This window comes from Chlorocebus sabaeus, chromosome 24 (genome assembly GCF_047675955.1).
Source record: "Chlorocebus sabaeus isolate Y175 chromosome 24, mChlSab1.0.hap1, whole genome shotgun sequence".
Lineage (NCBI taxonomy): Eukaryota > Metazoa > Chordata > Mammalia > Primates > Cercopithecidae > Chlorocebus > Chlorocebus sabaeus.
Window position 1 is genome coordinate 31,231,739 of NC_132927.1, and position 27,411 is coordinate 31,259,149.

General features: G+C 46.1%; 1 protein-coding gene across 5 annotated transcripts in view; it reads left to right on the plus strand.

The window, feature by feature from the left end:
* The window catches only part of SAMD4A (sterile alpha motif domain containing 4A), a 227,596-nt gene extending 209,944 nt beyond the window's left edge, over nt 1–17,652 (plus strand). For 4 of the 5 annotated variants that reach the window (XM_007986735.3, XM_007986741.3, XM_037983999.2 and 1 more), the window contains 3 exons: nt 943–1,069; nt 8,924–9,007; nt 13,228–17,652. In XM_007986735.3, the coding sequence (XP_007984926.1) occupies nt 943–1,069; nt 8,924–9,007; nt 13,228–13,256 (240 nt within the window). In that variant the 3' untranslated portion in view covers nt 13,257–17,652. Of the gene's footprint in view, nt 1–942; nt 1,070–8,726; nt 8,835–8,923; nt 9,008–13,227 lie in introns of all 5 variants that reach the window. The other variant, XM_037984002.2, reaches the window with a different exon arrangement.
* The last annotated feature ends 9,759 nt before the right edge of the window (nt 17,653–27,411 follow it).

Genomic DNA, 27,411 nt, shown 5'->3' on the forward strand with positions numbered 1-27,411 from the left:
CCTTTTTATCTGTGGCAAAAAGCTCCCTTGTATTAGTCCCAGCTCTGGTGGAGCATCCACAGGACACAGTCTGAGAGTGTGCGCCAGGGGGAAAGTTAACACATTATCAGCCTGCCCAGAGGTTCTTGCTGTGCAATTTAGAGCTGACTTCTCTGGCCCGTCGCTCATACCCCTCTAGCCCCAGGCCTCACCCCTGCCTAGTGCCTTCTGCCTGCGTGTCCAGAGCTGCTCGAAGCTCTGTGGGTGGGGATTAGCATCGGTGGGACACAAGTAGGTCTGAGGTTCTGGGGTCTCAGGAGAAACTAAGGGATGACAGATCAGCTTAAAAACAGGAAAAGGGCTTCAGGCAAGATGGGCAGGATTCACTCCCCTGGGTACCAGAAAGCCCTGTCTTCTGACCATTGTCCCCAGCCCCCAGATCAGTTCAAGAAGACGTCACTGCTGGGACACACAAGCTAAGCTGTGCCAGCTCATTGCCAGCTGAGAGGTTCTTTTCTCTCCCCCTCGCTTTGAAGTACATTGTAAGAATCTTAAAAAAAAAAAAAAAAAAAAAAAAAAAAAAAAATCAAAATGAGAGCCCTGAAATAGTTTGTGCTCTTCATTGCATACATTTATAGAACTCCCCCATTTCCTAGAAGAGTGGCAGGGAAAAAGCAAAAGCAACAACTGGGATAAAAAGAGTTTTGCAGACAGGGAGAGAGGTGTCCAGATGAAGCTGAGGCTTACAGCAAGGCCAGCACTGAGGAGGTGAAGAGAAATTACAGTGAATGGAATCTAAACCCTCTCTCTGTAAATATGCAGATGCTAGCGCTGGCCTGCAAGCCCCTTTTCTAGAAGTTAGAGTTCTCCTGGGATCTTTGCCTCCCAAATTCTTGCTGGCGGCTCTGCTGTCCACCCCAGCGGGGCTGAACTAACGAGTTCCCCTTTTGCTTTTCTCACTAGAACCTGTGGTTTGCCAACCCCGGGGGCAGCAATAGCATGCCAAGCCGCACCCACAGCTCAGTCCAGAGGACCCGCTCGCTGCCCGTGCACACTTCCCCACAGAACATGCTGATGTTCCAGCAGCCAGGTAGGGCCCGGCGCTTCACGTCCCCTTGACACAGAGGGGAGGCCAAAATAGATGCCCCAGCGAACCCAGCCAGAAAGTGCTTAGCCTTGACTGTCACCGTGCATTCTTTGGAGCTTATAGAAGCCTTTCCTTTTTTAAACTGTGCCTTGCCAGCATGAATAGCGGCGGCTTGGCTGAGAGCCAGCACGTGGAGCCCCAGAGTTGCTTGCAATCTGATGGGGATATTTTTGATACTAGTCATATTTCTAGATTGATTAAACCAGAGATAGCACAAGAGGGCTTTGGTGGTGGGGAGGTGGGAGGGCTCCATGTGTAGTGTGTGTGTGTGGAAAGAGAAAGTGAGAGTGAGACAGAGAAAGAGAAAACTGTTGATGCTGAGACCTTCCCCCTGGTTTGGGCTTTTTCTTTCAAAGTGATGACTGTTGTACCAGCCATCTTTCCTTTACTTGGTTAAAGCGCAATTTAGCACACTTCAAGTCAATTTCAGCTTTCATCATGCTTCCTAAAACAGAGTGGTTGGAATTATGCACAGCTAATGAATACTTGAACCCTTTCTCTATGCAGGCAGTGATCTTGTAGACTTTGTAGACTCCAAGGGTAATAACAAGCCACTCAGGCAATTATACTGCACCTATCTGGATGGACCCCCCACCCAAGGCAGGCAAACCAGAGATGTGTTATACCTGTAGGAAAATGCCCTGGACAGTAGAAATGCTCTGTCTAGTAAGTCCTATCTATAGGAGTTTAAGGAAGGGAAGTGTCACTGTGGCCTGCAATAGGCAAGGAAGCTTCTTGAAATTGGAGCTGAGCTTCAGGGCACAGCAGAGGGTAGAGAGAGGGAAGGCAGAGTTACAGGCAGAAAGAACACAGGAGCAAGACCACAAAGGTCCAGAATACCACAGCGTGGCCCAGAAGCCATGGCTGGCTGAAGGGTCTGGCTGAGGTAGCAGAAAGTGGACCCAGGGAGCTGTAAAGGTTGTGGCCCATGGTGGGGGACTTGGAATCCAAAGCTGAGGAGCTTGGACTCTGGCCACTCTCCCTGGGGGGATTCCTCCATGTGGGGGATTCCGAGTAGAAGTCAGGCAGGAGGATGCAGGATGGAAGGGAGGTAGGCTGAAATTGGGAGGCCAGGGAGGAGGAGGACACTGAAGGAGAGGACCCACCGCTGGGAACGGCATGTCAGGGAGGGGAACGACAGCCACCACAGTGCAGAAGCCTGCTCACATTGCTTCTTGACTTCCAAAACTCTTATTTGCTCACTTTTGTTTTAAAGCTCCTTTTCTCCATTTCTATACATGTAGCTATTTTTCTTCCTGGGAAGAAACATGACAACATTTGGGGGTTGTGAAGGCTTTTGCCCGGGGTCCTTTCATCCCATCCTCTGTTTTCACACAGAATTATGTAGAATCCATTCCCAATAAAAGAGATTCTGGACAAGATTTGAAGAGGTCCTGCACACAAGGAGATCTTTCACCTTGAATGGGTCTTTCACCCTGGCCTCAGTGTCACCAGCAGAGTGACCGCTGTCTTCAATTCTTTATACCTTCTCAAGGCCTTCTTGATTTTTTCTCTTCCTGCCACTTTTGCCAGTTCTCAGCCTTCCTCTTTGTTCATACGGAATCTTCCCTGAGCTTTCTCCATCTTAATTGGGAAGACTAGGTCCAGACAGTCCCCCTTCTAAGAGCTGGGTCGTCCCGGAGCACTTTGGGTTTGTTGATAGAATCTTCCACCTATACCTTTGTTTCCGCTCCACTATTTCACAGCAGTGCCAAGTGGCTGGCTTGTGCTCAGGGCAACTATGAACCTAATATCATTTTTACTCTTCATATGAAGCCTCTTGTTCCTGTGGCTAAAGAATCAAATAATACAGAAGGGCCTGTAAGCAAAAGTGACTGTCCCTCTCCCCTCCCCTTCCTAGCCCACAGGCACAACCCCTTTAAGCAGACTGTAGTTACCTACAAGTCTCTAAATAATGTGCTTCGCATACTGGACTTAAAACTCTGGAACCCTTTGCGTGTTCTTTTTAATCTCTCAAGTATTACAAACCCACTTCCAGCAAGGCCTTAAAGGTCCTCACACAGCATTTTTAATAACAGCCAAAGCACAGGAAAAAGCCCGCTCTAAATTTCCTGATTGCAAATAAACCATTGAGCGCTGGACAGGAGCCACTCCTAGGGCCTGCCCAGCACGCTCAGCACCATGCTGGGTGGCTCTTCCAGGACATGCATAAAGGGCACGGCAGGGCAGGGCCTGGCCAGGACTGAGGATCCCTCGCTGAAGGGGAAGGAAGCTGCAGAAGGTCCCTGCTTAAGGGCACAGGGTTGCGGTTCCCCAGCCCTTGCCAATCAAATGCTGGTTGTCAAGGCCACGGGTCACTGTAGTGAATTTTCCTTCCCCCCAAGGAGGCAGCCTCCTACCCAGGGACAACACCTCTGACCTCCAAGCAGGTCCAAACGAAGGCTCATCCTAGAGTCAGGGTCCTCATCTTGGATTCAGAGCCTCTTCTGCAGATGGGCCTTTCCACATGAAGCAGTACAATCTGGTTCGCTATGGAGACTTCCGGGGCTTGTGGCCAGGCGTTAAAACTAGACTACAAATATCATGTCAGGACAGCAAAAATCAGAAAGTCAGAAAGTGGCTTTCATCTGTACATGAACAGGAGTAATAGCGAACACAAAATGAAATTGAGATGTGTAACCAGCCCAAAAGTAAATACTCAGAAAACTGTTATCATGCAATGAATGCAGTGTTTTCCTCCTGGCTGTTAGATGTCTTCAGAGAATCCATTGTAAACTGGGCAAATCTTGAAGACTACAATGCATTTGAAGGATGCTTTGATTCTGTAAACCTAAAATAACTCTACTGATGGGAGACTTTAAACGTCTCATACAGAGAAGACAGAGGGCTAGAACCCACCTCCAAGTTGCGGATCAGTTCATCAGTCACCTTGCTCGGGTTTACAGGACACTTCCCTTGTTCCTGGTTCTACACAATTCACGGGCACTTGGAGGCCCCTCGGGAGTGGTGTTTCATGTTATTGCCACACGGACAAGTTTTCTTAATTTTTTTTTCTTTTTGAGACAGAGTCTCACTCTGTCGCCCAGGCTGGAGTACAGTGGCGCGCTCTCAGCTCACTGCAAACTCCACCTCCACACGGACAAGTTTTAGCTGTTTCCTGGGACCAGCCAGGAGAGCCTTCAGGTGGCTATTGCCGGAGAAACACTACGAGGTATAATACGCTCACCAGAAAACAAGTGTGGCACCTGTGCAAATGGTCACGTTCTTCATGGAGGCAGGGTGTGTTCTCAACTAGATAATTGGTTTGGCAATTGCTTGGAGAGGGATCTTTTATTTTGGAAGCAACTAATTCCTACTGACCCGGGCTTAGTTGTCCTTGGGACCAGTTGGAGAGGATCCTGCAGTGGCTCTGGCTCAACAGTAGGAGATCATGGAGGTTCTTTACCCACTGGAGGGCCTAACAGAAAATGGCAGGGAACCCCATAGCAGTTTTCAAAGGAAAACCTTCAGAAGGGTAGGCTGCACAGCCTTCTGGAAACCTCATCCTTCCCTTGCCCAAAGCCACATGCAAACTACCCTTGGTAGTGAACCAGCTGGATGTGAGCTGGGTCCAGTGGCGCCTCACGTGGCAGCATTTCATGGTGTGACTTACCTGTTCACCACAGCAAACCTCCTCTAAGCACCAGCTCACAATTGGGATTCTTCTACCGTAAGCACTCGGCATATATCCGGGATCATAGTACTCCAGGCTGTTATTTTTCATTTCCTTCCAGAGAACTGCCTTTAGAAAGAATAGAGAGTTAGTTATTGGTGCACTGGGTCCATTAGGGAGTAGAAGGGGCTGCCATGCAGAGGCAGAAACCAGAACAGGGACCCACGTACAGTACTGGATAAATATTTCCTCCATGTCTTCCAATAAATCAAGGCAGACATCCCTGTTCAGGACTGGCAGACAATGGGTAGGGAGATTGATAAATCAATTCCAAGAACCCAGCTGGGCCCACAGCCTCCTCCCTCTGAGCATCAACTTGGGGCAAGATGGTACAATATCATCTTATACCATGTACCCATCACTTTTTGTGAAATCTCTGGTCCCAGAGGACCTCCACAGGCACTGACCTTCTTCTGCAGGCTTAGGAATGTTAAGAGGCCACCAGAGAAAAGGTGTGTTCCCATAGCCAACTCAGGGATGCCATTTATTACTCATACCCTCCTGCCACCCTCCATGGCCGTCTCTGCCATCCTCAGCTTGCCTGCTGCCCCGCCCCTCTGTTTCCCTACCTGTGCCATTTCTTTCCCTTTTGTTACCATCCTCCCCCTTTCTTCTTAGTTCCCTTGTCTTCCTTTCTTCTTTACTCATCTCATCACAGTGGTCCAGGTCCCACTTCTCTGTCCCTTTTTGTCTTCCCTGCTTTCTCTCCTCCTAGCAACCCTGCTCCTCAGTGAACCAGACTCCACACCTTTCTAGTTATCCAACAGAGTTGCCTCAGCTGTCATTGGCAAAATGGGATTCTACAGATTTTTCCTGGAATTCCCCAGCCTGTTTCTTATTCTAAAGTCCTAAAGAAATTGGCTCCTTACCCTCAGTGCCTTGGAGAAAGAGCACTGCAGAGTTGTACCAAGGGTGCCACACATGAGACCCAGTAGGGATGGACGGTTACTGCCAAGGACAAGCCCTGTGGGCTCCTCAGGGGGGTGCTACAGCAACACCTCATTAGGGATGGGTAGCGTTCTCTTCTGGAATCTTCTTGACCCTGGGCCTGAGCACAGGACTACTCCATACATGTGAGACTTCTGAAAAGATACAATTAACGTTTCAAGTCAGCCGAGACCTTGGGGATTCCAAAACTGGGGGTCCTTACTGAATACTGGAACGGTCCTCAGAGATGCCATCTGAGCTGAAGAAACATGCCCCCTTTGGGAAACAGCAGAGGAGGCTCAGTTAAAAAGGGGTCTTAACTTTTGCCTTCCTAGGACTCAGATCTCCATCTGCCTGGTCTGTGGCTGGTAGGGGCAGGGGCCTGGGATAAATGAGACGGGCCCTCAGGGTTAACAGGAGCCACAGCAAGGGTTGGCCTGGTGGTTTACGTTGGTCTGTGGGGCAAAAGCTGCCCGAATGCCCCTCTGGGGCACCAAGCCCCGTGCAGCTGAGGGTTCCTAGCCTGAGATGGAAGCTGTTTTCCACCCAACTGGTCTTTCTGTCTTATACGTGCGGCGAGATGGCATGGATCTGTTTTTATCAAATACACAATTAAAAAGTCACACTATTAGGAAACTCTGCAGTGTGAACATATGGGCTTCTCCCAAGACTTAGAATTTTTCAGAGCCACTCAGAGTGGTGGGGGTCATGGCTCCCCAGCGCCTGGAAGCAAAGAGCTGGAGAGAAGCAGCGAACACCCCCACTTCCCACCTAAAAGAGCAGCCATGAAGGTTTGGGGATTCTGGAGTGGAGAGCCCTGCGTTTCTCAGCCCCCTTTTTGGAACACGCAATCCCAGGCTTGGAAAATGGCATTTTGCTGCGTGTTGGCAAGAAATCCTGCAGCTGAAACACTTCTCTCCAAATGTCGAGCATCTTTATTTATCCAAATCTCTCCACAGTGTTTGTTTAAAGGGGAGCGCTGGAGAGTAAACTAAATCTTACAATGAGCATATGGATGGCTATAATTGCTGAGGTTTGTTTTTTTTCGTATTTGCTAACTCGCTATATATAAAATTGTGTTTCTATTTTATAGATTTCACACCCTGCAGACTGCTAATTTTTGCATGCATATGATTTTCACATGAATGGATGAAAATACTAAAATCTCTTCCCCCTGGAATTGTCTAATTGCCCCGACCCTACTCTAACAGCAACTAGTGGGTGGGGGCGGTGGAGACTCCTGCCATTCTCTGCGGCACCCCACTTCCCTGGAAGCTCAGTCAGCCTCCGTCTGCTCACGAATTGGCACGGTTGTCTTCCAAACCCATCGACGCCGGAACGTGGGTCAGGAAGAACACAGTCAGCTCTCTGGTGCTTTCCATAGCGTTCCATTTTGCCAGCCTTCTCTTTGCAATGTTTAAATAACGGAAGCAACATCTGCCTCTGAATTAGCTGACAATGGGAACACACATTGCAGAGATTTATCTTAATGTATAGCAAATCAAGGAAAACAAAACTTTGGTTTAACCACTGGTTTCAGTTTCCTATCCCGCCAAGCCACCAACCTCGTTTCACTTCTCTTTCTCTCTCTGGCCCATGTGCTCCCTTGGTGGAGACATGAAGGAGCAGGCAGGTGGCCTGCAGTGGGACCCCAGAATGCTTTCCCCACTTGACAAGTAGAAGAGCTAAGGCCCTCAGCAGGGAACAGCTTCCCAGGCTCATGGAGGAAGGTGGTGGCAACACGGAGACTTCTCGGTCACCTGGAACACACCCTGCTCTGGACACCGCCTCTGGGACTTTTTTTTCTGCCTTTCCCTGTAGGATTTTGCAATTCTTTTCAAACTAGTGTCACAAAATGTTAAAAAAAAAAAAAAAAAAAAAAAAAAAAAAAAGGGATTTCACAACTCTTAGCTGTCAGAGTTTCCTTCTACTTCTTTCGCTTTTTCTTCACTCAGTAGACATGTATGAGGCAGAAGGCAAGGGCCAGGCGCTGAGGGAGATTCAGAGAGATAGGGAAGCATCATCACTGTCCGCAAGGCACTTCCAGATAGTCGAGGACATTTAAAGTCGCCACCGGATGAGGCCTGTGGAGGTGATGACAGCAAGAGCTCCAGCAGGGGAGAGGAGGCGGCTCCCAGGGGCTGCCTCCTGCTCACGACAGGCAACACTGGAACCTGGGGAGATAGAGGGGAGATTGCGGTAAGAATGTGCACAGCACTGTCGGGCAGTGGGAGCTGAGACCCTACTGCCTGCAGAGTGGGTGTCTCAGCCCTTGGTTCTAGAGGCCCTCAAGGCTGAGGGCATTGACCGCCACCTGCAGTTGCTGTGGCAGGTGGCAGAGCCCGGCTCTGGAGTCAGAGGCGGCCTGGCCCCAGCTCCATGTGAACTGGGTAACCGATACGTGGCTTCACCTCTCCCAACCCCACTTGGGCTTGTTGGGTGGATTAAGGAGCCCACACACCTAAAGCCCCCCACGTGGTCTCGCACTCAGAAGAGGTGTGTGCCGGGCCCTGGCCTTCCGCCCCCGCTCTAGATGCGGGCCAGGCCCTGCTCTAGGCACAGGGGGCAGAGCTAAGTTCTGCTCCAATGAGGTGGGCACTCAGCGGGGTCAGGGGAGGGGGACAGTAGAAAGTGAATATAAATATCAAATATGATAGCTGTGGGCGAAGGCTATGAAGAAAAATAAAGCACGGGAAAGGGATAGTGTGGGGGCATGGCTCATACAAGGAACAAAGTCCTTTCTGAGGAGATGATAGAGCCAGAAATGTAAAGGCAGGGAGAGCCATGGAAACCACTCCAGGGAACAGCGGTGCAAAGGCCCTGAGGTAGGAGGGGGCCTGGGGCAGAGTAGAGGAAGGAGAGAGCTGTGTGAGGGCACAGAGATAACAAGGGCCTGGATCACACGGGGCCTTGCAGGATGGGAGGCCGCTGGAGGGTTCTGAGCAGAGGAAGCACAGACTGTGACATGACCAGCTATTTTTAGTCTCTGTTTCGTTTCAGGTTCCCAAGTTCACAGTGGACTGTGCTTAACAGACCTTAGAGGTTGGTTGAGCCTGAGTGGAGCCCCTTCCATGCCAGCGCTGACAGTCCCCAAGTCCTCCCGGGGAGGCACACCAGACCCTTCTCTTGCAGGTGGAACCAGGTGGCACCCTGCTTATCTCCTCCTTGTCACAAACATAACCCTTTATCCCCTGCAGAATTCCAGCTTCCCGTGACCGAACCTGACATCAACAACAGGCTGGAGTCGTTGTGCCTCAGTATGACCGAACACGCCCTGGGAGGTGAGTGTGTTCTTCCTGCATGTCCCCTTGTCCCTGTTACCACGTGCCTGGGAGAACTTCTGGCCATCTGCTGTCTACACTGTGGCAGGAGCTCAGGAGAACTGGGGGAGGACAAGGAGGGATAGGCAGGGGACAGGGAGAAAGAGTGGCCTTAGGGTACTATTGGACCCTTTTCCAGCAGCACCATGCCAGATGGTCAGTGCCCTGTTCCTCCTCCTTTTCTGGGAGGTGAGTCAGGGACCTGGAGATCAGAGCTGTCCCTCTGTCCCCAGAAGCTCCACCTCCCAGTGCACATGGGAATCACACCACAGCAGTTGTCCCAGCCAAGTGCCAGGCCTGGAGGAGTCAGGGACACGAGACATGGCTTTTAGTGGGAATATCCTGTACAACATTGGATGCTTCCCTTCTCTGCACTAGATCCCCCGGCCTGGTCCAAGCGTAGCCCAGCTGCCCTAAAAATAGAATTTTTGAAAAACAGAAAACCCAGCTTGTTTGTGTATCTCCCAGTAGCAAACAGCTTTCTTGACACCTGGAGCCCAAAGCAGGCTGAGGTGTCCTTTCCTGTGTGACAGGGACAGGTTGAGTTACAGGGGCCTGCACATCCACTGCCCAAGCCAGGAATGGGGGCTGTGCTGTGCAGGGCTGCAGCTCCACACGCAGCTCACAGAAGCAGCCGTGCTCCTGCATGTGTTTGGTTGGAAGCCATGCTTGGGAGCAGCCCTGGGAGGCCTTCAGCTCCCTCCTGGTACTAGGCGGGCACCTTTCTCTGGGCCTGGATATTTACAATGCTTGGCAGGCAGAGGAGAGAAGAGATGCCTGCCATTTCCTGCCAGCTTCCTGGGAGGCTCTATGCCACAGAGAGGCCTCCTATGAGCCTTTCCAATAGCCCTATCCAGTCTACACACACTTACCCACCCAGAGAAGGGCTGTCTGCACACCTAGAGCCAAGATGTGCACCACCCCTGGCAGTGTGAGGAAAAGACTGCCATCCTCTGCTGCTTCAGAGGGCCTTGTCCTCCAGACCTAAGGTTGTTAGATGTTTAGTCTCTGCAAACACAATCTTATCCTGAAACCAAATATGAAATAGATCAATGCTCTGCATGGAGCAGAGGGGTGGGCCAGGACCACACCCACCTGACCTCCATACCAGGGGGAGCTGAAGGCCTTCCAAGGGCATCACAGGGCTTCACCAAACAGATGGTGGAAGACACAGCCCCTTCTATGACTTCCCCCAGGGCTCTATAAAGAGCCTCATTTGCGAACCACTGCTCTCTGCCTTGGCCATTCAGATCTCAGGAACATCACTGGGCCATCCCTGGCACCTCTGGCAGGAGGTGCCACCAGCTCATCTTTACCTCATAGAGGAGACTGGGTCAGCAGCCCCCTAATGAGTAATGGGAGACAACTCAAATGTCCACCAAAGGATGAATATGGCTCAAGAAAATGTGTAGCCATACAGTGAAACAGCATTCAGCCTTTAAAAAGCAAACAAGTACCGCCTATGCAACGCAGTGGATGAATCTTGACATGCTGAGTGAAACAAGCCAGGCATGAAAGACCACAGAGCATTATGATTCCATTTATGTGAGATGTCCAGGATAGACTAATCTACTGGGACAGAAAGTAGATGAGTGGTTGCCAGGGGCTGAAGGGAGGAGGATGAAAATATTCTGGAATTAGATAGTGGTGAGGGTTGCACAGCTTTGCAAATGTACTAAAAACCACTGAATTGTGTACTTTCAAAGGGTGAAATTTATGATATGCAAATATCTCAATTAAAAGTAGTAATGAGAGTCTCCCTGGGACCAGAGTTAGGATGGCAGCTGGTGAGTGAGTCCCCTGAGCTGGCGCCTGCCAGAGTTCTGACACGGGGAGGGAAGTCCCTGTGCTCCCCTGCTCTACAGTGGCCAGCTGGGTGGGGGACTGACTCAGTCTTTCACTGGTTTTGACCAGAGAAGAAGGAGAACTGACTTTTTCTCCCAGGGCTTGATACATCTCAGACAATTGGCATTTTGGAGGCTCATATCAAACTGCTAAGTACTAACATTATCATCATTAGCAGCAAGAATACCAAACGCTCTTTATTAAAGGAAGGTTTTCATTGAAAAAGACTTCATTTTTTTCAGTCTGTTCTATTTTTACAGAAAACCTCTCTGAACTGATGGGTTTTTTGCTCATGTTTTCATCGTGTTAATCTCCTAAGCCTTTTTATTGCTGTGTTTTTTCCCAATAATCCCCTCTGGTGGGAAGCCTCGTAAGCAGTTTCCTGAGCAGAGAATGCAAATTAAGTTCAGGGTGGCCTAGTTGGGCACAGTGGCAGTGTGCCCTCCCAATATGACAGAGCCTCTCTCCTGGCCGACCCCTTCCAGATGCCAGGAAAGATGACCTTGCTGGAGACAGTATGCCAATGAATTAAGTCATTTTATGGGAAGAGGAATGGGCAGGGAGAGGAAAGCACAGTAAAAGAGGTTCGGATGCTTGCGACTCAGGGATGGAGGAAGAGAGGCTCACATCTGTTGGCCTCTAGGATTGGTGATCTGACACCACTGACACACGCAGGGACCATTGCTTCCTTTCTTTAAAATCTCCCCTAAAATCATACAGAACTTATATACAAGTACACTAGGTCTGTTTGGACTATTTCTTACAACTGCATATGAACCTACAGTGATCTCAAAAGTTTTGACTGAAGAAGTGCTTCTCCTCCAAGGCCCCACTGGCAGAGTTGCCAGCCTGGCTGCATCCACGAGGAGGCCAGGAACCCCCTGTGGTGGCCTCAGCATGCCCCCTCTATCACTTGGGTCCTCCAGCGTTCCCTGGAACACACTACCATTCCCTTCTCACACCCGAGTTCTGCCAAGCAGAGATGCTGCATCTGGTGGACCAGTTCTGTGATACTGGGGCTTGGACTGAGACATCAGCAAAGCCAGGGAGGCACCCCGCAGCCCTGTCTCACCCACATCTAGTGGTCACTGAATGCCATTATTTCTACCGCCTGTGATGGCTAATCCATGCCTCTCTCTGCTCACTGGAAAAGACCCTTGTCAGTTCTGGCACAGACCATTATAGGGGCCTCTTAACTGGTCCACCCGCCACCAGCCTTATCCTTCTTCAGGTTATCTGATGCAACTACCAGATAAACCATTCTCAAATTAAATCTGATTACTCTACTGCTTATAATTCCCCAACTACCTACCTCTAAGCTCTTGTTAATGGTATGTAAGACCCTATGGTCTGCTCCTGGGGACCCTCCTAGAACCCACGTGTAAGCAGATAGCCAAAAAGGGACCGGGCAGGCCTCACACCTCTGATGGGTATATCACCTGCCTTCTCTGTAGCTTGGGTTTTCCACTTCTCCAAAATGTAGATGTGGCAGATTCTGGGCGGCCTCAGCACTCTCCCACCTCCCCGAGACTGTTCAGTTCTAAGTGCCCACAGCACCTACCTCAGACATCTCTGCCTTTGATCAGATTCTCGAGACAGAGAATCTGGATTTGTTTGGTCAGATATATCCATCCTTCATGGTCTGCTCAGCTGTGGACAGCGTCACAGCTACCTTGTCCCCAGTCTCTCATCAGAGACATGGGGTGAGAAGGAGAGGCTGCCAAAGAAAGGGATGTGAGCTAGACAAGTCCACCTGCGTGTCTGTCGCAGCCCCTGCCTGGCTCTTCACCCTATCTCCTCTACTCCTTTCCTCACCCTTCATCCTAAACCTCCAACGCACCCTCAGCTCCACCACTGGATGACCTACCATCCCGCCTATGTGTGCACCGCACGCCATCCCCACCCTCCTCCTTCTTCTGCCAGCACCAGCTACAAAAGTCACTTTGTATCTCTCTGAAACTCCTTGACTTCCCAGACCGACTGGGCAGCCATCATTCCTTCCTTCATGTTCCTGCTATCTTGGATCATTATAGCAATGATCACATACAGCATTATTGTCTGGCTACATGTCTGTGTCTACCCTCAAATATAAGTACTTGGGAGGTGAGGATTAGATATTTTCATCTTGGTTCTCAGGTTCAATATGGTTCCTGGCAAAAATAGCTATTTCCCAGATGTTGTGTGGGTGGGCATATAAATGCATGAACACATGAACACAGGAGCCTTTCTCTGCCCTCAGAGGCTGGGAGGCCCACCATGCATGGTGTTGGCATAGGTGGGCACGAACAGGATTGTTTTGCTCACCTGTGCCCTTTGTTTGCTGCTTTCTCTCCCAGACGGGGTTGACCGGACCTCCACAATCTAGAAGCTGAAGATGAGAGTGACCGCGCTGGCCGTGAAATCGACTGCTGCGGGTCCAGTGTCCGCCATCTTCAGGGTTGCACAGAATCCTCCAAGATACTTTGCAGCCTTTCTTTCCCCTGGTCCCTCTCCCGTTTTGATTTTGTGAGAGCGTAGGTCATCCTCGTAAACATATCAGTAGACCTGGGGTTGGTTATTTTGTCATTTGTTTCTGTCATGGGATGGTTTGGTGTGTGGGGTGGGGAGGGGTCTCTAGGGAATTATGAGACTGGGAGGGGGGCGGAGGGAGTGGAGGGAATGCAGGTAGCTCCCTGGATGGAAAGGGGGCAGGGGAAGGAGTACTGCCATGAAAGAGATGGGAGACACACAAGAGGACGGCAGAAGCCCTGGCCCTGGGGAGGCTTCTCGGAAGGCCTGGCTTCACAGGCAGGCCACAGAAGGATATCGTGGGCATGTGCACCCAAAGAAAGATAGTGGCTTGCCTTTTATATCCAATCCAATCCTGATTAGATTTCCCTGAGGCCCCTGCTGGAAGCAGCCATAGGAGAGGGCCCATGGCAACGGGGGAAAGAAGGAAGAAATTCCCTCCAACAAAACTTCAGCTAAACTTTGATTTGTGTATTGTTTACATAATCATTTTAAAGGGTACATAATGTGTAAAGAGTTTGGATAGAACCTCTCTTCATACTATGGTTTTTGTAAAGGATCTGTTGTTGTTATGGATTCATTTTTTTCCTCTATTTTGGTAAGAGCAGCAGAGTGTCTTTTTAAAACGGCTGCTGAGCTCTGTTTCTTGGGAAGATGGATGCAGTCACGTAGGCCTGAGCTGTCCGTCTTTCACCGTTAGGCGGGAGGAGCGTGTGGGTGGACTTGAAGGACATGGACGTGGCCAGAATGAGCACAGCATTGGGTGAGTGCACAAGGATGAGGACATCATGTGATCAGTTATGGGTTTGCTCGCAGGGCACCCAGAGATTCTCAAAGAATCCTGCAGCCTCTTTCTGTGCTGGATTTGCATGTCATGGAGAGGCCTCCCTCCCTTTCCTCCCCACCCATGGGGCATTATCCTGTCACTCTCAGCCTTGCCCCACACACACACAGGTGGGTACAAGTTCCACTGGAGGAGAAGAGGCAAGGATGGACTTTTTCCCCTTGTGAGAGGTTTGATACCCAGATAACGAGCTCAAAACCTTTACATTAGGATCGCTTGTAGGAACTCGAGCCTGGAGGCCGCATCCACTTCACCCATCACTGCTGAGGAAAAGGAGGGAAGAAAGGCCCAGCAACAGTGTACAGAGGGTCCGTCAGCAAGTGCCAGAGAGTGCAGGAAGGGAGATGTTTGGCCCACACGGCGCAGCCCCACCATCCTCGGTGGGCGATGAAAGATGTAGGAAAGGTTGATTTCACGATGGAATGACAGCGCTATCCGCACAGTATGAATTAGGGATTTGCTGTGTTGGTTGATTTATCCATCCACACAGAGGGGAGGGAAAAGACACTGGTTACTTGGTGGGAGATTGAGAAACTATGGTACCTACCACAAAGTAATAGCTCTGTCTATGAAGGGCAAGAAAGGCTACATTTCAGAATTTGACGCAGTGGAGGGTATTAGAGGAAATCAAAGAGGAGTTAACTGTGTGGAAAATCAGGTTGTGTAAATGAAGGTATGAATGCTCGGCCAGAGGCAAGATCAGGGAGATGGTACAAGACCTGTTTGTTACATGGATGAGTCGGGTGCCTTTCTTTTGTGTGTGTGTGTGTGTTTGTGTGTATGTGTGTGTATGTATGTGAAGTCAGTTGAAATTCAGAAGATCAGACTATGGAAATCACTTTTTTTTTTTTTTTTTTTTTAAAGCTAATGAACTACATATAGACCTAAAAGGCCTTAATGAAATCTGAACAATTTTCTTTTACTTTCAAGATCAAAAACATACACCCAACCCAGTCTTGGATGCCGCCACCAGGTTTTTGAAGTCAATTTGAGTCTAAGAAGGTGAGAACAATGTCACCATAGAAAGCCTTTCGTGAGCATAGAAGGCTTGAAGCCACAATTTCATGCAATGAATTAAAAAAAAAAAAGTTTCAGACCTCTCCTTGGGTGACTAAGTTCTAAAGATGCAAATCCATGTGCAGAAAAAGATGGCATTTTTTAGTTGATTATTTTTAACCAAGTGCCATTAACATTCGTCCCCCACATCCCTTTTCTAAACAAGCTTAGTGTTACTTGGGGAATGTGTTGGGATGGATGATCACATGTAAGGCAGGAAGAATAGGTCAAAGGTTGAAGGCCAAAGGTAAGACCAGAGGGTTTGTGAATGTGGATTTGTAGGATACTGAGAAAGCGAATAAAGAGGAGAAAAAACCATGGTGTTACACATCTCGCTGAGAAAGGAAAGCATTCGGATCTGCTGCAAAAACACATATATCCATAAAGACTCATGTTATTCAGAAAACAGATTGTGAACACAATCACATTCGCATGAATCCTTTAAAAGGAAGAAGACCTTAAAGTATTTGCAAATCTGAATTTCTATTTATTCCTTCACTGAATATAGAAACAATGGTTATCTGATTATTAGAGATATTATTTTGGATATGTTAATTAACTTGCTATGGCTGGTAACCATGATAAAGTCTGTTATTAATAACAACATAATTCTTTTTTTAAAGAAGAAAAGCTTATTTTTCATTGACAGTGTATAGATTTATCTACTTAGTTGTGTTTTGCTATTAGTGTTTTAATTTTTTTTTTTAAGTTGAGTGTTTGATAAATTTTAAGAGCCTGTCCCCACCTTGTTTTGAGTCCTGTGTTGACTACAGGTATACAGCTCAATTTAAAAATCCTAAAGCAAAAGAATTTTATTTATAAAAGAATCAAACAGTTGCATGCATAAGGCTGTGAAGTCAGATATTTAGTAATAAAAGCAGCAGTGCCTTTTTTTGTATTTACCCATTGACCCCCACCAAATGCAACTGTTTTATATTAAGAAAATAGTAACAATTTTAAAATCTCAGAGTAAAATCTATTTCACTACATGTTTTCCCCCTTGTTCTGATTTAAGCAGTGTGTACTTGGCATCTCTACATTGTCCTAGGGACAGTGGTATTCTACAATATTGTTATCATGTATGTTTTATTGGTGCTTTTTATTCATAGTGGCTTCTTACCAGAAACAGTAGGAAGAAACACATGAACTGTGTACAAGACATGAAACATTGCTGCTGATATGTTGTTGTTTTTTCACATGCTTTTGAGTTTTCACTTTTTAAACGAGAGCCAGCAAGCAAAATAGACGTGGCTGGGTCTGCCTGTTGGGGCGGCTCTTTGCACCGAGCTCTCAAATCCTGTGTATTGAGGGTTCCTTTTTGGTACTCAGGATTGGAGCTACAGCTGGGCCCCCCTCTCTCCCATTCGTTTGAAGAGACACTGAGGGAAACAAGGGTTTCTTTTGAGGTGTCCTTGGCTGCCTTTTACGGGATGGGAGCCTTCTCCGGGTCTTTTGTTCTTCTGCACCTCTTGTAGCTACTGCCGGTGCAAGGTTGTAGATGTGTGTTCCCCAGGAGCCTGGGCTGGGGGGATGAGCTGGGCTGAATGCAAAGGCATGCAACCAGAAGGCAGGCGAGGGGACAAAAAGCAGGCCCGGTCTCATTGGTCCCTGGAGATGTCTATAGCAGTTAGCTCCAGCTTGGACCTGGGGAAGCAGCCTGACCAAGGCGCTCGGGTGTGCCTGTTACAAGAAGAACCTGCAGAAGGATAATTTGCACATGGAGCTGTGATAACACTAATGTTGATTTTTTTTTTTTTTTTACAAGTCATCAGAGATGTTTGCAAAGTGAGTTTTATTTTTTTGTAATTCCTTTATCTTTACTTAAAGGTGAATGTGTATTCCTCTGGGAGGAATAGGAAGAAAACAGGAATGTTAATAATGTCGAACAGAAAACTTCCTCCCTTATTAATATATAATCCTCATGTATTTATGCCTAATGTAAGCTGACTTTTAAAAAGCTTTCTTTTGTTGCATGCCCTGTGCAGGCATCTGTATTGTACATGCATGCCTTTCGTCCTGTTTTCCTGTATAAAGTTAGTGAACAAAGAAATATTTTTGCCTAGTTCATGTTGCCAAGCAATGCATATTTTTTAAATTTGTCATATATGGAAAGAGCATGTTTGTTACATGTAAAAGCTTTACTGATATACAGATATACTAATGTTTGAAGATGCTGTTCTTTGCAAGTGTACAGTTTTCAAATGTTGTTACCAGTGAAACACCCTTGTGGTTTAAACTTGCTACAATGTATTTATTATTCATTTCCTCCCATGTAACTAAGAATCATGGCTATATTTCATATCAACGTTATATTGAAAGTGAAGGGAAATGATTAATACAAGGTTTTGTAACACTGGTGTGTGTCTGTTTTTTTTTCAACATACATGATTGAATAGAAAATAAGAACTGAGGCCTGGTGCGGTGGCTCATGCCTGTAATCCCAGCACTTTGGGAGGCCGAGGCAGGTTGGTCACTTGAGGTCAGGTGTTCGAGACTAGCCTGGCCAACATGGTGAAACCCTGTCTCTACTAAAAATACAAATAAAAATACAAAAAAAAAATACAAAAACAAAATTAGCCAGGCATGCTGGTGCACGCCTGTAATCCCAGCTACAAGGGAAACTGAGGCAGGAGACTCACTTGAACCCAGAAGGCAGAGGTTGCAGTAAGCCAAGATGGCGCCACTGTATTCCAGCCTGGGCAACAGAGGGAAATTCTGTCTCAAAAAAAAAAAAAAAAAAAAAGACAAGATCAGAAAAAGAAGAAGAAAAGAAGATCTGAGTCAAATAGCCCCCTCAAGGAAAAACCAGAATGGGATCTCCATTAACTATTCCTACACCTTGCCATTCTGCACATGCCACATCTTCAGCTATGAGCTTTTTTTTTTTTTTTTTTAACAAAAATATGGAGAGAGGGGTTTCTTTATGCAGTTTCATCTGTGCCCATAATAGCCAACAAATGTGTCACCAGACTTAGGGGCATGTCTCTAAATACAAACCTATTTATAGCTTGTTCCCCTCATTGCCTTTGAAATATTTCATACCTTAATCATGGCACCAAGAAACAGCAGCCTCTTTGGAGCTTACCTATCCATGACTTAAATCTCATTCTAATATTTCTAATTCCAGTATGATATGTATTCTAACTATTGTGTCAGTTAAGCATATGAGTGGAGAGATGCACCTGGTTTTGAATTCTGGCTCAAGCATTCTCTAGCTGTGTGATCTTAGATAAGTTATTTGACGTCTCTGAGCCTTGGGTTTGTTTTTTGGCTTATGATATTCAAAGTTTATATAATTAAACCTCTAATAAAAGGTGAAAACAAAAACCGTATTAATAGAGAGGTTACTGCCACCTCACAACCCCAGAGTTCTGAGAGGCAGCCACAGCTTGACATTATGACAGTGACCACACAGTGACTCCCTTTTCATCAGGCTCAGCTGCTCAACTGACATGTAAAATCGAAATTGGTCCCTGGAAACAAAATTTCTCACAGGCTGAGATGTAAAATATAATTCCTCACAAAGTTGAATCCTTGTAACCCAGATGAGCTATATCTCAGTATGACTGCAGTATTATAAAGGAAGGAGAGAGAAGTGTGCAAGAGAAAATGTGAGCCTCACTTTGAAATGTGTGGAATGAGGGTAAATGTAAGAGTTGTGAGATTAAAGGAGAGGGACCATGAAGAGCTCAGCATGGTGTCTGAAGTGGGGTTGCTTAGTGATTTTTATCAGCAAAGCTGTAGCTCTTTGCCAGTGATCTTTGTTATAGAATGTTCATTCCTGGAGAAAACATTACCCACACAGTAAAGCAGTTGGGATGCCCCTCAATCTCACCATTCCAAAGTGAGATTTAATGCCACTTGTTAGAGGGGAATGAACATGTATATAGCACAATGGTTCGGAAGAGGCTGCAGGGAGTTTAATCCAGGAGTCCAGAGCTGGGTCTTATCCACACATACTACATGTGCTAACACCGACAGGAGCTGAAGAGACAACACAAGCCAGGAATTCAAATTCTCATGAAAGTTCCTTGTTCCCTTGGACAGTCACTACATCTATCACTGGCCCTGACTCATAATCAACCCAAGACCTTCTGTCCCCAATGGTTGTAGGGAAGGTTGGGGGACAGCACCTTCATCAGTGAAAATGTCATCCCTAACCAGCACTTAATCCTTCTCTAGGAAAATATGGAGCCTTTAGGGTGGCTCTGGCCAACCCAGGAGCACCACTGGGGTAGCCCACACTTTGCCATTTTCCCCCACAGTGCACCCCAGCACCGATCTCACAGATATCATTCCACAGGCTTCTGTAAGCACTTCCACGTTTGCTATTTTCCATCCATACTTCTTAACACTTGAAAGCCACCCCTTCTCTGGGCCCTTCAACCTCTGGACCCTTAGCAGTAGCTCTAGGTCCTCCTAGCTTATCCAGTGAGTCTCAAACCATCTGTGAATTCTAGCTGTGACACTGGTTGGTTTTTTTTCCAATTTACGTAGTCCAATTCTTTTGTAAAACACAATAAAAATAAACTCCCTCCCCTACTATCTTATTTAACAGACAAAAGTATTCCGTCCAATTGCTATAAAGTAGCTCTATTCTGGCTCCCTAAGTTCTGAGGTCAACCTGCAAAATTCAGTGTGGGAGATTGCTCTCAAGATGAGATGATGGAAATCTTGATGCCAACATACCCCTAACCAGGCCAAGAATGCCCTCAATACAATAGAGAGGGACCCATCAGGTCAGAGGGGTGCCTCAAAGTTGGCCCAAGAATGGTGACTGATTTCTTCACTCATCATTTCTAAAAGCTGAAAGCAACATAGTTGGGAAAGGGCACATGGGGAAGGAAGAGGAAGGTCCAGGAGGTAATAGGACTGGTGGTGGGAGGTTAGAGCCTGAACTGGAAGTCTTTGGAAATGGGTCAATCGTTAGAGGTGGTTTCCAGAGCCACCCTTAGACTGTGGCCTTTAGACCTCCCACTATCAGTTTCTGGCTGGATTAAGAACAGAGAATGACTCTGTGTGTGTGTGTGTCTGTGTGTGTGTGTGTGTGTGTGTGTGTACATTTGGGAGACACGACTGGGAAACTGGGAAGCTTTGGCAAAACTTAAGCATGACATCTCAGTCATCACTGAGGAACCTGGAGCCCCACTAGAGCAAATTATTATTCACAGTACACAGTGTCCTCCCAAACTTCAACCCAGCCCACTGGCTTCCCACAACCTGCCTTGACCATGGGGCTCTTGTCCACAGACATTGACTTCTCTGTGACATAAACCTGGGAATTCAGTGTCCAAGAATTTCCTCCATGGAATATTTTTCACTCTTAAGTGGTTTCTACTTCAATTTTTGAAACCAACAGAGAAACATTCTGGCAGCCTTATAAAACTTGTGCTTTATAAAATATCCCTTTTTGTTTACGTTTGACTTGGAGTGCATGTTTTTAAATAGTGTGTTGCACAGTTTTTTGAGGTTTTGTTTTTTAAGTCTAATCCAGGAGAAACAAAATTGGAGCTTTGGTGAGTGAAATGGTCCTACCAGAGCTGTTGGAACTTGGGACTGCCAAAAGGCTCCAGTTAAATCTTCCTGTAGGAACCACAGCCAGGCCTGGGTGTCCCTCGGCTTTCTCCAGTGTCCTTGGGACATATTTCTGGTTGTCCATGTCAGAAAATTTTTTTGACAGGGTCTCTGTCACCCAGGCTGGAGTGCAGTGGCACAATCACAGCTCACTGTAGCCTCAGTCTCCCCAGGCTCAGGTGATCCTCCCGCCTCAGCCTCCTGAGTAGCTTGGACTACAAGCACGCACCATTACACCTGGCTAATTTTTTTATTTTCTGTAGAGACAAGGTTTTTCCATGTTGCCCAGGTTGGTCTCCAACTCTTGAGCTCAAGAGAGCCCCCTACCTCAGCTTTTCAAAGTGCTGAGATTACAGATGTAAGTCACCACACCAAGCCCCGTAAAACAGCCTCATTTAAGTGAGGTCAGGAGCACATACAAACCCAAATCAAATCTGTCCAATTGGACCTCAGTAATTTGCTTTCTGTTATATTTATCCCAGATCTCTTCACTGAGAAGAGGCTAAACATTGATTTCCTATGATTGTTACTCATCCAAGATGGATGAGTATAAAGACAGCAAATTGTGGATGAGAGAAAATGCATATGTGATGAATCATTCCCCCCCATCCATTGTCAGTTGTGCCAATCCAATTCCAGGGCAGTGAGCACATTCTACGTACTTTCTCTTGTTCCTGTGCTCTGGGGTCTGGACTACTTCATCTTTTAGCCATTTTTCTCTTGTAAGACACAGAATCCAAGCCCTCATTCACCTGAAGTTCACTGAGTTTACCCAGTGTGTGCCTTTTTAAGAGAAAAAAAGAGATGAGGGTCTATGTTCCCAGGCTAGTCTTGAACCCCCAGGCTCAAGCAATCCTCCTGGTTTAGCCTCCTGAGTAGCTGGGATTACAGGAGTGAGCCATCATACCTGACCAGATATGCATCTTAAGTGTTTATATCCAACCCATCCTCCAAAACACAAAGATTTAAGGGGACAGGCTATCTTCCTTGTACACAGGGCTTGATGAGGACAGGGTGCTAACCAACTGGATGTCTGGAAATAGAAGATACCTTGCAGGACACAAGCACCAATTTCCTTCTGCAAATGGGAGGCGAAGTTCAGAGTTCCAGTGAGGCATCTTCCCTAAGGCCACTTGAGAAAGCATGAGATGCCCCCACAGGCCCCTGGGGCCCTTTCAGTCTCTTAGCCCGAATGATATGAGCCCAGGAGTCAGCATGCCTAGAAGAAGGTGGGAGGGAGAATAAAGCCTGCTACGCTCCTCCCCAGGCAGGAGGCGGACACCCCCCACAGTGGGCAGGGCTCTGCCCCGGTTTCGGGTTCCCTGGGGAAGCCTCGTCGCCCATGGCTCACTGCCTGGAAGGTAGACACCACCCAAGCCACCCAGGTCCTGCGGAAGAAAGGAAGCAACACCAGAAGAACTAAAAGCAGGAATTCCTGGAGACAGCCTCAGGGAAAGTCCAGATTAAGGGGCAAGAAAGAACATGTGAACTGGAAGAACTGAAATAAGTAAATACCCAGCTGGAATTCTGAATGCAGAGAATGTAGAGTTGGAGGTGTTGGGTGGGTAGGAGTGGGGACTGGGGATGGAGGCAGGGCCGGTACTAAAGGGCCATGGCAAAAAGTATAGGCTGTCCCTGAAGGACAATAGCTGTGCTGCTGGCAAGTGGCATCATCAGCTGGAAGGGTTTTTGTTGTCTTGTGGAAGAGAAGGGCATAAGTGAACAGTCTCCCTTCTGTCCCATGTCCCAGTCACTCAGTTCCCCTCACTGGAGGCCCCCAGTGTAGGCTTCCTGTGTACCCGCCAAGAGATGTTCTCTCCATTCGCAAACATGGATCTATATTTTGTTCCCCCTTTGTACACACGCAAGAGCATACCACACACTCTGTTCATCATGGTGTGGCATTTTTCTGTTTTCACTAAATCAGTTTTGGAGACCATTCTATATTAGTTGACGGCGACACAGTGTTCCATGCTGTGGATGAACAGAATTCCTTTAACCAGCTCTTTACTGATGGACACTCAGGTTTCCTTTACCCTATTACGGACAAGGCTCTGATGAATAAATTATGTGTGTGTCATGCAAGGGTTCCCACTGTGAGAAAGCAGGATTGCTGGATTAAAGGAGATTATATCAGCCAGGGTTCTCTGTAGAAACAGATCCAGTCTCAGGGAGGGGTAGAAGGGAGAGGGAGGGGGAGAGATACTTATTTTAAGGAAACACTCAATTGTGAGGGCTGGCAAGTTTGAAATTTGTACAACAGGCTCGAAACTCAGCCAGGAGTTGGTGTTTCAGCCTTGAGATAGAACTTCTTTCAGAAACGTCAGTTCTTGGTCTTAAAGCCTTTAACTGATTGGATGAGGCCCACCTAGGTTATCAAGGGTAATCTCCTTAATGTCAAATGGTTGTGGATATTGATCAGAGCTACAAAATACCTTCACAGCAACATCAATTAGTGTGTGATTAAATAACAGTATTATAGCCTAGCCAAGGTGATGCAGGTAACTAATCATCACAAGTACCATTGGTCATCCTGCTAGTTATTGCCAAGTCATCTTTCATAGATTTATACTTCCAGCAGCAATTGGTGAGAGTGCTTTATTTCCTATACTGTCAGCAATTCATAAACCAAACGTTTGTATATTCTCCAATCTAATACATGAAAAAAATGTTATCAGCACCCTTTATTTCTCAAATTGAGTTTGAGCATTTTTATATGCTTAATAGTCTTTTATATTTTCCTTTGAACTAAGTGTTCATATATTTGCCCATTTTATCATTGAGCTGTGGGTCCTCTTCTTATTTTTGTAGCTGTTCTTTGTATATTGTAGAAACTGACCTTTGGTCTGTGATATGAGTTACAAATATTTTTCCCAGCTGGTCTTTTGTCATAAGGAACTTATTTTTATTTTTATGTGGTTGAATTTCTTCATCTTTTATGTCTTCTGGATTTCAAATCATATTTTAAAAGACCCTTTCCACTTTGAGATAGCTATATTTTCCACTAGTACTTTCATGGATTCATTTTATATTTATATATATTTGAACCATTTTTAGTATAAAATATGAAGTTTGGAACCAATTGTATTTCTATGTAAAGGTGGGTACCCAGTTGTGCCTACACTATTTATTGACTAATATATTTTTCCTCCAATGATCTGATATGCCACCCCTTTAACATAGCAACTTCCTCTATGTATTTAGATCTATTTCTGCACTTCCTATTTTTCTTTTCATCAATATATTTGTCTATTCATGTACTAGCACTCCCACTATTTTAATTATTAATTTTAAATTTTGGGTTAATACCTAACAGGGAGATTTATATTTTGGAAAGGTCACTCTGACTGCATTTTGGGAAATGGATTAGAGGAGAGCCCAAGTGGAGGAGTGAGGATGCCCCAGGGGACAGATGATCCAGACAGTTCACAAGCTCAAGGGTGTGGCAGCAGGGACAGAGAGAACTGGACAGATCTGTGAGATTCATAAGATGTAGCCTCTCCTATTCAACATAGTATTGGAGATTCTTGCCAGGGCAATCAGGCAAGAGAAACAAATAAAGGGCATTTAAATAGCAAGAGAGGAAATCAAACTATCCCTGTTTGTAGATGACACGATCCTGTATCTAGAAAACCTCATTGTCTCAGCCCAAAAGCTTCTTAAGCTGATAAGCAACTTTAGCAAAGTCTTGGGATACAACAGTCAATGTGCAAAACCCACTAGCATTCCTATACACCAACAACAGTCAAGATGAGAGCCAAATCACAGATGAACTCCCATTCACAACTGCCAGAAAAAGAACACCTAGGAGTACAGATAACTAGAGAGGTGAAAGATCTCTACAAGGAGAACTATAAACCACTGCTCAAAGAAATCAGAGATAACACAAACAAAAGCATTCCATACTCATATATAGGAAGAATCAATATTGGTAAAATGACCACACTGCCCAAAGCAATTTATAGATTCAATGTTATTCCCATTAAACTACCACTGACATTCTTTACAGAACTAAAGAAAACTATTTTAAAACATATGGAACCAAAATAGCCAAGACAATCCTAAGCAAATATAACAAAGCTGAAGACATCACATTACCCAACTTCAAACTATACTACAGGGATACAGTAACCAAAACAGCATGGTACACTGGTACAAGAACAGACACAAAGACCAATGGAACAAAATAGAGAACCCAGAAATAAGACCACACACCTACAACTATCTGATCTTTGACAAACCTGACAAAACAAGCAATGGGGAAAGGATTCCCTATTCAATAAATGGTGCTAGGATAACTGGCTAGCCATATGCAGATTGAAACTGGACCCCTTCTTTATACCATATACAAAAATTAACTCCAGATGGATTAAAGACTTAAATGTAAAACCCAAAACTATAAAAACCCTGGAAGACAACATAGGCAATACCATTCAGGACACAGGCACAGGCAAAGCTTTCATGACAAAGATGCCAAAAGCAACTGCAACAAAAGCAAAAATTGCCAAATGGGATCTAATTAAACTAAAGAACTTCTGCATGGCAAAAGAAACTATCAGAGTAAACAGACAACCTACAGAATGGGAGAAAATTTCTTCAAATTCTGCATTTGACAAAGGTCTAATATCCAGCATCTGTAAGGAACTTAAGCAAATTTACAAGAAAAGAAAACATTAAAAAGTGGGCAAAGGACATGAACAGACACTTCTCAAAAGAAGACATACTATGTGACCAACATTTATATGAAAAAAAGCTCATCACTGATCATTACAGAAATGCCAATCAAAACCACAATGAGATACCATCTCACATCAATCAAAATAGTTATTAAAAAGTCAAAAATAGCAAATGTTGGTGAGGTAGTGGAGAAAAAGGAGCGCTTATACACTGTTGATGGGGGTGTAAATTAGTTCAACCATTGTGAAACACAGTGTGGCAATTCCTCAAAAACCTAAAGACAGAAATACCATTCAACCCAGCAATCCCATTACTGGGTATATCCCCAAAGGAATATAAATTGCTCTATCATAAAGACACACTCACGTGAAAGTTCATTGCAACACTATTCACAATAGTAAATATGTGGAATCAACCTAAATGTCCATTAATGATAGACTGGAAAAAGAAAAAATAGTACATATACACCACGGAATACTATGCAGCCATAAAAAATAACAAGATCATGTCTTTTGCAGGAACATGGAGCTGAAGGCCATTAACCTTAGAAAACTAATGCAGGAACAGAAAACCAAGTACCACATGTTCTCACTTATAAGTGGGAGCTAAATGATGAGAACACATGGACACAGAGGGGAACAACACACACTGGGGCCTACGGGAGGGTGGAGGGTAGGAGGAGGGAGAGGATGAGGAAAAATAACTAATGGGCACTAGACTTAATAACTTGATAATGAAATAATCTGTTCAACAAATCCCCGTGACACACAATTACCTATGTAACAAACCTGCACATGTACCCCTAGACTTAAAAGTTAAAAAACACAATGGACTTCGGGGACTCAGGGGAAAGGGTGGGAGGGGGGTGAGGGATAAAATGCTACAAATTAAATTCAGTGTATACTGCTCGGATGATGGATGCACCAAAATCTCACAAATCACCACTAAAGAACTTACTCATGTAACCAACCACCACCTGTTCCCCAAAATCTATGGAAACAAAAAATTTAAAAAATAATAAAGCCAGATATCAACAAGGAAAAAAAGACATAGCCTCATTGTGCTTGCTGATGGATCAGACCTGGGCTGTAGGGAAGAAACTAATGAGTCCAGGACGCCTCCCAGAGTGTCTTGCTTGGCCAGCTGAGGCGCTGGGGAAGGATAGGGCTAGGGGTAAGGGCATGAAATTCGTTATGTTACATAACCCACTTCCTCATCCAGACTAAACACTGTTTTGCTAAGCTGATACATGTGTTGTTAGATTAGCCCCCACTTTGCAGATGGAAAAACTGAGGCTCAGAGATGTTAAGCAACTTGTCCAAGATCACAGAATTGTTATGGAATGAGGCTCCACAACAAGACTCAAACCCAGGTCTGTCTACCCTAAATATTGCTAGGAGATGACAATGGCCAGTTGTCTTAGGCTCTGGAGACCCCATATGAGCACACACAGTAAGGAGACTGTGATGAACCTCCAGGCCTTCCCTTTCCAACATCTGTTGCAGCCTGAGACACGAGGTTACTTGTAGGCAGCAGAATTCTGCAAAATGACCATCCTGAGATATTTGTTTAAATATAGCCCCTAATTGAAAGAGCCGACATGGCTGTGGTTCTCAACCTGACTCCATATGGGAATCACCTGGGGAGCTTTACCAACTACTGATACCTGGGGTCCATCCCGAGAGACTCTGACTTAGTTGTTCTGGGGCGTGACTGGGCATGAGGTTATTAAGCTCCCAGGTGATTCTAATGGGCAGCCAAGTGGGAAAACTGCACATCAAGGGAAACTGCGTCTCCTCACTTACTGGTGTACGAGGCTAAGTGCATCTGCAGCCTTGGTAGGTAAGGGCAAAAGGCAGCT